The sequence below is a fragment of the Apteryx mantelli genome, chromosome Z (genome assembly GCF_036417845.1).
Source record: "Apteryx mantelli isolate bAptMan1 chromosome Z, bAptMan1.hap1, whole genome shotgun sequence".
Lineage (NCBI taxonomy): Eukaryota > Metazoa > Chordata > Aves > Apterygiformes > Apterygidae > Apteryx > Apteryx mantelli.
In genome coordinates, this window is record NC_090020.1 from 18,588,044 (window position 1) to 18,598,029 (window position 9,986).

At 35.8% G+C, this 9,986-nt stretch overlaps 1 protein-coding gene across 1 annotated transcript; it reads left to right on the forward strand.

Moving 5' to 3' along the window:
- The first annotated feature begins 1,259 nt into the window (after positions 1-1,259).
- Positions 1,260-6,421, forward strand: MLANA (melan-A). The gene is made up of 4 exons (XM_013957538.1): positions 1,260-1,330; positions 3,669-3,765; positions 5,284-5,388; positions 6,353-6,421. The coding sequence occupies exons 1-4, from the start codon at positions 1,260-1,262 to the stop codon at positions 6,419-6,421; spliced, it is 342 nt and encodes a 113-aa protein (XP_013812992.1).
- The last annotated feature ends 3,565 nt before the right edge of the window (positions 6,422-9,986 follow it).

The window sequence follows — 9,986 nt, forward strand, 5'->3', positions numbered from 1 at the left end:
AATAACCAGTCCTAAATCAAAACAACTTTTAATTTAGTACTAGTCTGCCCCCTCTAGCAGTTTGTATTGATTAGGTAGGTAAAGCGGGGCTGGGTCACCTCTGAGAGGATATGTGATAACACAGAGAAATAGCAGATTTTTTGAGCTGCTTAGTAGGAAGGAAGGATGTGGACTCCAAGAAGAAAGTAAAAAGTTGTCTTCTTGCCTCTTTCATGCTAATTAATGCAGTCAGAAGTTGCACTGAAAGGAATTTAAACTCGTGATAGTCATAAGAGAACAGATCAAAGAGGGAAAAAAATCCAAATCAAGTCCAGAAGAAAGCTGTACATGCCTTTAGCTAGCAGACAGAGTACAGGTCTGAAGGAGGTAAGCCTTGTATTTTTTTATTCTACCCAAACTTTTCTGTGTTGCTTTAGAATTATGCTTCAAAAGAGGCTTGACTGGCTCTTAGTGAATTCTGAAAATGTTTTGTTTCCTTGGCCTGAATTCTCTTGAGTTGGGTCATTGTTTTTTAATGGTACAAGGTAGGTAGATTAGTTGGGTACTAACAAATACGATCTGTTGTTATGCTATTTAAATGACAGAAAGATTGCTACTTGTGTATTATTCCTTCACTATATCTGATGAATTCAATTTTTAACTATTCAGACTGATTTTAGTTGGATGCGTCATTCCCCAAAGACTGGAAATTCAGATTACGATATAAATTCCCTATACATATTGGCAGAACATCTAAATATAGATTGTCAACAAACATAAATTGGTATAACCATCTGGAAGTCATCAGATTCCTGACAGTTTATGCTGACTGAGAATCTGGCCCTTGAGTGTCTACAAGGAATAGAAACTATGACTTGTAAGGTCAATATTAGTTTTTTCTTTTGAGTATTTTTTCTTGTCCAGTTAAATTGCCTCATTTCTATATTCCTAAGAGATTTAGTTCAGAAGTCTGCCATCATTTAGTACCTAAAGAGAACACACCAAGTCGTTCTCAGTTACACTCAGATGCAAGTATCTTGATGTCACTGGAGCTATTCAGACATAAACTTTAGTTATAGTTTTGAGTTCTGCCTTAAATTGGGATAATTGCATATGTATATATCTGATTCTAAAGATATCAGATTGCCCCAGCTCTCCAAAGTGTGCCTGTCAAAACAAAAAAGTTGATAACATATTATGCTTTAGAGGTAACAAATTATTTCTTTCACTGAGAGGCTATATTTCTGTCTTGTAGGTTTGAAGAGGAACAAGCTCACAAAATGCCCAGAAAAAATCACCAGCCAGATGGCAACTCTTTCAGAGGGAAAGGACACAGTTACTTTGCAGAAGAGTAAGCATAAAGCAAAACCTAAGTTAGCATGTAATCTGGTGAAAAATTTTACATTGAAAATAAATTTACCAAATAGGATTAATTACTGGAAAAAAAAATTGTAACTGTGGAAGGCAGAGGAGTACTGTTTAGCTGTTCTGTAGTTGTCTGTAATGTCTGTCATTGCAGTATCTTAAAGAGCATTCAATGGTTAAAAAAAATTGGAATGGCAGAAACTCCGGAATCTACAGTTTGATCATATGATCACAATTAATTAACCTTTATAATAAAATTACTAGGCTTACTGAGGTTTATTTCAAATTATTCTTTTGAGGGTGTTGTAAGGTGATCTTTGCAATAGGTTTTATCTCCAGATCCATGTACACGTCTTCAGAACCTCAAAGAGACATCATCTCACCCCAAGGAATAATATTAGTGAAAGCTCCAGGGAAATAGTAAAATACCATCAAAAAGCTGATGGAGACATCGATGCCTTACAAAAGTGACTCTCAATAAATTGTTCCTGGGGGGGACTCCTTTTAAGCAGAACTAATTCACGCTAACACTTTGCTAGCTCACAGTGAAGTATGTTGGGTCTTGGATTACTACAGAAGACTCTACCGTGCTGGTGATGTGTTACTACTTTAGACATGTTTTCCCAATGTGTTTGGGGTATCTGCATGTGGAATGAGCTTCTCCTACTGGTTCACTAGGCCCCAAACTTGGTGACTTGTACCACACACATACTGCAAGACATTTGTTCTTCCATGCTTATCCCTGGGCACAGACAAAAAACAAAGGGGAAAGCTCTCTAATGGTATTTCCAAAAAATTTCAGTCCTCCAAGCCAGAAAGGTGGCTAGCCACATCTCAGCACTCTAAACTAAGCACACTCACCTCAGATTGCTGTAACTTCCAATGCTCAAATCAAAGTGCTTATGCAGTTTTTCCAGAGATGGTAGGGGAAAGTTACTGTCTCATTCCAGGACTGCAAGGAGCATTTAAGATATAATTAATAAAAATTTCCAATATCACAGCTGCAACTTTAACTGAAATTGCAAGGAACTGCAGTTGCACTATCTTACTTACCTATCTAGCCTCTAGATAGGCAGGTAAGGAGTTAGACAGCAAATATACAGTAAAATTACCAACTTCAGAAATGTCAAATTCTGTGCTTCCAGGGGAATATGGGCTAATTGATTGCCAAAGCATTAGAAGTGTAGAGAGAACATAAGGCTAAAAAGGAGAAAACAGTCTCAAAAAGCAGAAATGGAAGCAGCTGCTTGGAGAAGGAAGCAGTCTTTCCAAGTTTAGCTTCTTGGAGACAGTAACAAAACAAGTGGAGCCATCTCTTAACTTCAAAGATCATCGGTTGCAACACTGCTGCACTGGGCAGCAAGTGAGCTGTGTTCTCGGACAGGTTACCAGATCTCCATCCAACACAAGGTACCCTTTTGCAAGGGGCAGAAGTAACTGGCAGGATTCAGGTATGTGTGATTAAAAAAAAAATCCTTTTGGCTCCAAGGGGCTTCCTGCTTTAAGCTGCACCTGGGCAGTTTAGATGCAGAGACAACCTGCTCTGCCACGCCAATCTCTTTGCACTCCATCTTCGTTTCACACTTCTTAGGTCATGGGTACACAAGAAAGAGTCCCCAGGAAATCTGAATCAGCACAAATGATAAGAAATAGATATAAAAGGTCTTTAAAAAGTCACATAGTCGGTTTCTCAATCCCAATGGAAAAGCCTGGTGGTAATTACTCTAAGCAACCGGATACGAGTGAATTATGGTAAGATATATAAACTGGTGTTAAGATGGGTTTATCCCAACTCATGTCGTCACTTTTTTTCTGCCCTCTTTTCCCTTGAGGCAGTTCCCAGACTCTTCTGTTCATGCAGCCATGGTTTTAGTCTTCTCTTTTTTTGATGGTTATTTATCATCCCTAAAAGTGGGGTGGGGGGTGGAAAAAAAAAAAGAACAGGCAAAGAACAGAAAAATGGGGAGCTGTTTCTATATCTCTTAACAGAGAGAATGTTACAATGGGTAGAAGAGGTTTTTATGACTAGGAACTTGCAGTTACTTTGTCACCTTACTTTCTGACAAATAGTGCAACAGTGCTACTTCTCCTGAGTTCCTGGTAAGTAGTGGGAAAGGTGTCTTACAACACATTCTGCTAAGCCTGTGTTCACTAAAATGACCCAGTGACACCAATACTGTGCCTAGTATGTCACAGAACAAGAATCAGAGTATTATAGAGCTGCTTATGAATAATTTTTAATAATTGGTTACTTTCGTTCTTCTTGCTACTGGAAGAATACATCCAGTTCTGTTGTTAATCATTTTGGTTTGCTTTCGCAACAGAGCTCTGGGCATTGGAATTTTCATTTTGGTGCTGGCAATTTTACTTATCTTTGGCTGCTGGTACTACAAAAGACGCAGTGGCTACAAAAGTCTACTGGTAAGCATGGCAGCTCACTTTCTATCGTATTATTTTGCCAGCGTGTTATCATTCTCTGCATTACACTAACGCACAGAACATCCAATCCATAATAGGACACTACTGTCTCAGGCAATACATACACTGACATATACACAGGTATGAAAACACACAATATGAAACACGCCTTGCCCTGAAAAATTTGCAAGCTAGGCAAAAGGGTAAGAAGCACATGGAGGTGAAGTTACTTGCCCAACTTTACGAAACACATCAGTGAAAAAAAAAGGTATCTAGGAACACTAAATTCTTTATTTACATAATACCCAAAGTGTTCTGCATATTTTTGATTGAACAAAAATAGCATATTCACTGTTCATAAGATTTACCTGTATGTAAGGACAGATATGAAGAAAATGAATCTAGGAAGCTGAGAACAAAAGTAACTGCTATAAGCAACTAAGTAAATATTATGTTCATGTATGGGTGGTGCATAATCTATTTGTGTAAAAGCTGACTTGCAGTTCTTTTGCAGTTTTAAGATTTACAAAAAAGCAGGACAGTTTGTGTTTTCTTTCTTAAAAATATTTTTAAAAGTTCTATTTTCTGTCCTCTTCAAAAATATTAAAAATTTGAAATTTGGTCTGTCCCACTCTAAAATTTGTTGTTAAAATCTCAAAGCTTTATGTTCAGAGTTCTGCTCTCTCTCCTGTGAAAGGGAGGCAGTTTTGAATCCCTTACAATGAGAGATTTATGATTAAATATCTTTTAGTTAATTGAATTGTACTAAAAAGATGTGATCATTTTGAACTAAAAAAATACCTGTCTAAGTCAGCAACTCCATTTCTTAGTCCAACTTTGCCCTCTTACCTCTCTAGTGACATATCCAATATATCTCTACACTGGCAGAATACATAAAACCTGAACTTTTATAGTGAAATTTTGAAAAACTAAAGGTGGGATTCATAAAAAACCTTTAAAAAACCATAAACCAGAATTCTTTCTGGCCCTCTTGCACATCATAGAAAAACTGTACAATCTACTAGCAGATCCCTGCTTTCAAGTTTTCAAAAATCTTATCCTGGCTAGGGTTGTTAGATAGAAGAGAAATGGTACAGAAGGTCTACAAAAGAAATGGTGAAAAAGAAATAAATTTGAGAATAAAAAATATTTTCAAAAGAGATTTTGAAAAAAGAAATGTGGCAACAGAACGGGGAAGAGATTCAGACAGCTGAGAAGGTGTTAGTTCTTGCAGCAATCTTGGATCTAGAAAAGCGTAAGCCTCATTTTTGCTGGCAATATAACTGGATTTTGTTAGAGAAACAAATACAGGACAGGGGATATGCTTTAGCAGAGACAGCAAAAAGTGATATGCAGACAACCTCTCTTACTTGCTAGCATTGTGTCTAACCCTAATATCACTTTTCTAATAAATACTGTAAATCTGCTGTCAAATGTCAAATGTTAAATGATCATTTATGCTCCAACATCAAGTTCTCTTTTCCTTTCACCTTCCCCATATTTCTTTATGATCTACCACAGAGCAAAAGCTCTAGTGTGGGCACAGTACGAACCGTGGTAGGTGAGGGAAGTCCAAGACCGGACTGCAAAATGGCTCTGCAGGAGTACAGAAACTTTAATTCTGTGGTAAGTCGCAACTGAAGGTTTCATTGCTTATGACATGGCAAGACACAGTGAGACAATTTTGGTACACAATCGCTCATTGATGATTTCTTTCTTGGGACTGTGATCTCTAGATTGGGTCTTCACTGTCCCTATATTAACTGTTAAAAAGTAGAATTTCGCACAATTTTTACAGTGAAAAGGGTTTTAAAAATCTACTATTCAGAATCCTTCTTTTAAAAAATTCTCCTCTTTCACCTATTCTTAAGCTATGTGATCATTACTCAACCTACTAGCTGTGATGTAACATAACACACATGTGCTAAAATATACTGGATAAATACACATCTTTCTGCTAGATGCTCTACCATTATTCAAAACAACAAATGGGTTGTGTCTGGCATGCTATAGCCTGACAAAAATTGTCAGGGAATGTCACAAAGCAAGAACCAAAGTGCTCTCGTGCTCATAGCTTCTCTAATCACTATGGAAAGATGGACATTAAAATCTATAACTTAAAGAAGTTAAAATAAATTAATTGATAAATATACATGTCAAGGTATGGTTGTGTTTAAATAGTTTGAGAACAGGGAATAGGGTAATTACATGACAATTTATAACCAGTTTTAAGCAGGCTGCTAAAATTGTTAGCATTAGCAATAATATAACATACATGCATCAAGAATCTTAATGAAATGTTTTAATATTAATCTGAAATCTCAATGTATAATGAATATTTTCCTTTAAAAAATCCTGTCCTTATAATACTGAAAATTCTCTCTTTTGATAAAAAAAATCAATTTAATCTGATGCAAAACCAGAAACGTAATTAACTTCAAAATAATAAAGACATAGCAAATCAGCTCAGTTGTTTTAAGCTATAATTGTTCATCTCATATGAGGGTGAATAGATGGTTGTATCTTTAATGTCATTTTCTTCTACCTCAACTGTTTTTTCACACTTTCACCTTGATTTTCCTTACGATAGGTACCTGATGCTCCACCAGCTTATGACAAGATTGCAGCAGAACAATCGCCACCACCTTATTCACCATGATAATAAGAAATCTTAAACTCTGTGCCTACAGATTCATTTTCTTCATGCCTCCTCTTTATTTCTTGTACACGCTAAACTTCCTTTACAGCTAAAACTGTAATAAAAATCACATGCTTTCATTAGCAGTTGCTGAAAATTATTCCTGCTTAGTTTGCAGAAATAGTTCTTGAAACATTTCAATAAAGCTGAATGTGCTTTTGTTTTAAAATTTTTACTTCCTGTGGTCACATTAAAACAACATGTTCAAGCCTGGTGTCTTGTGTCCTTCGTAAATCTACCAAGAGCAAGTACCTTACACTGAGTATCAACAAAAGTATCAACAGTATACAACAAAAAGTATACAACAGTATCAACAAAAGTAGGAAGTGTTGGAACCTTCATTTTTTTCCATCTTCCCCATTTATTTTCCCTTTCTTTAAAAAAGAAATAAGTAAACTATTCCCTAAAATATACTGTACAAAAATCCATCACAAAATGGACAAAAACATGTTGACTACATGTCCTGTCAAAAAAACCTAACCATTTTCCCTACCAGCAGTTCTAAAAACTAACCTGCGCTATCAGGCTATGTTTTATGACAGGTTTTTACTTCACATCATTTGCTTGTGTATCTGTAATGAAACAATTCCTCATGAAACACAAAACATGATGCAGGCAACTTAGGAATTTCTGCTTAAAGTCCATGTTATTTCATACCTGTCAGTAGGTATAATCACTGTCATCTTTAATTTTGCCCTGGCACTCTTATGAGAAAGCAAAGAACCCATTATATACCAAGCTTTAAGTGTCATTTGTTCATGAACAATACGAGAAAATATGTAAAGCCCATGTTCCTTGAAGAATACAGAAGATAGCAAACTCCAACATTTTCAGTTCTCCAGCTTGCCAGAACACTAGCAGTAATAGAAAATAAAGAATTGTAATACATATAAATTAAGCTACATATATATGGCAGTTATTGTCTACATAGCCTTTAATTAATCAATTGCCAGATTATTACTAAATATTACATACAGATCAACACATTTATACACAAGATATGATATTTCACAGCAGGAGGCAGCTAAAGCTATATGTTAGTTGAAAAAGAAAGGAAAAGTAGTGACACAGAGAAATTGGTTTACTAAGTTACTAAATACTGTTAGTAAAGAATTCAGTTCTTTTTTATTAAATATACAAACACCTTTAAAAAAAAGATTTTTAAATAAATGGTAAATTTACTTGCCTAACATAAACTCCATATATGGTGATACCTTGTAAGACACAGGTTTTACTAATATTTCTTTTACAATAAAATGTTTATATAGACTAGTAAAATTAGATACTTGTTGGGAAATAATAAATATATGTAGTTGCTGTGAAAGGACTTATAACCTATATGTTTGTTTTTATAATTTAGTTGATTTTTTATTTAGAAATTTAGAGAAGTACCCTATTAATCTCTAACCTAAAAAGGTGCCTTATATTTGTCATTTTTGTTTGAAGATACTCCCTTAAGGAAAACATTCTGTGGACTTGTTTAGTAATAGTAAGAAAAACACATAGGTAAATATACAAATTGCCAGTTTACAACTATAAAGTGACACAAATGTAGAACATAATAGGCTGACTAAATTTGTTGCAAAACTAGTAAGCTAAAGATCCAGACTGAAATTAATACTGTTAATCAACCAGCAGCATCTGAGGCAACATCCTTTCAGAGGAGTATGTCCTATTACAGTTCAAAAAAACTGACATATGCATTCCTGACTCAGAAAAAATATTTTAAGTTCTGTAAAGATCAATTATTATAAAGAAGTGCTTAGAACTAAAAAAAGTTTACGTGATGCCACCCATTTTTCAGTAGTATCAGCATTAAATCTGTCTCTAGCCATTTTAAAAGCTCATGAGTAACTAACATTGACTAAATAGAAATATTTCTATAATATGTAAGCATTAACCAAAGTAGAGTTACTATGCTACTATTCAACTACATAATGCCAAATTGTTGAATTGCTCATGCCAAACAAGAGCAACCAGAGCTTAAACTGTTGAACTTTGACACTAATTTAAAGATATTCAAGTGATAGCTAAACTCTATTGAGGGACTACCCTTAGCTTTCAAAAAGTCATAATATTTTTCCTTCCTACGAAAGCACCCTTCTCTCAGTATAGACACACCGTTAATCAGTGGTCTCCGATTTTAATTAGTGCATGGAAACAAGACCAAGAAACAGAAGTTAATGGAGTACTATATTATAAGGATGGAAGCTATTTACCACTCATATTAAACATCCTCACAGGCTCCCTTCTGCAAATCTGGTTCTATATCCAACGACGGGACACTGCAGGGATTGGATATTGATCCATTAAAAACCAGCAATACAGAAAAACTCTGAACTTAGCAAGAGACATCTAATTGCTGAAGTTGCATGCTGCAAGAACCAGCTTGTTACATACTTTCTGTATTACACTCAATCTCATGGTACTTGACCAAGGGCAAGCCAAAACTTTTGAGGAAGTGAATTTGCATCCTTAAAAAGAATGAGAGAAATGCATAGAAACTTCTCAACTGGCAGACATGAAGAGTGGGGTGCAGAGTTTTCAGATTTCCAGGAAAGACTTTCAGTTTAGACACATAGTTGTATGACATTAGATTAATAAATGGCCACCAGAATTTACATTTAGAATTTCTCTTGTATAGTCATTTACAGAACTATTAAAACTTATCTGTACAAGAGGATGTTAGCTAGGTCTGCAAAGCTACGCATGCAATCCCTCTGCAGACAGAGTGAACTACACAAAACAAGGTCTTTTTTTAATATTGCACATTTTGTTCAGGCTGGTAAGTTATAACAGCAAAACAGCAGCAGCAGTAGCAGCTGCATTGTCACTGCTGGGGATTCCTGAAATGACTCTATTGGATTTTCTGCTTTCTAAGGCAGGCACAGACCTTCGTATAGCTGTAAAGGATTGAAAAATATTGTTCAGCCATAACAGCCATTGCACAAAGCTAAAAAGCACCAGCTCCTGAGGGGTGCAGTCTTCCTGACACAATAACCACACACTGAAATGTGCACAGGGTCGAGAGCCACAAGGTAGGTACCATGTACCCCAGGGAGCTCAGAGAAGGAAGTCCTGGGTGCTGTTCTCAGGAAACACTCAGCTTTTTGGAGCTCACCATTGCAGCGTTATGGGACTGGCATATGCAGCTGGCTGTCACGACAACCCAGTGACATTTACCTCAGCCATCTCTGTTGGCTTAATTCCTGCAGCAGCTGGGCCTCAAGAACTGTATTAGTATTAGCCATATTGACCATTCAAGAGTAATTTTTTCAGTTAAATAAAACATTGTCAACATATTCTGATTCACGTTTATGTCTAATAGTAGTTGCATTGCACTGCTGGTATTTGTCCATACATCCATGTGCTGTAAAGTTTTCCATTAAGCAATGTACATTTTCTTGCCTTTAAAAGCAAACTTATCTTCACTTCTTACTTAAAAGGAAAAGTTAGCTGGTTCTTTTGTGCTTTGGAGAAATAACATTTGTTCATTTGTTTCACAGTATTTTTCTGTTGACTGCAT

What these genes read in the sequence shown, in the direction of transcription:
- MLANA (XM_013957538.1), top strand. Translation starts at nt 1,260, where the DNA reads ATGCCCAGAAAAAATCACCAGCCAGATGGCAACTCTTTCAGAGGGAAA. An exon ending in CACAGTTACTTTGCAGAAGA is followed by an intron (nt 1,331 to 3,668) that starts GTAAGCATAAAG and finishes CTTTCGCAACAG; the next exon opens with AGCTCTGGGCATTGGAATTT. An exon ending in GTGGCTACAAAAGTCTACTG is followed by an intron (nt 3,766 to 5,283) that starts GTAAGCATGGCA and finishes GATCTACCACAG; the next exon opens with AGCAAAAGCTCTAGTGTGGG.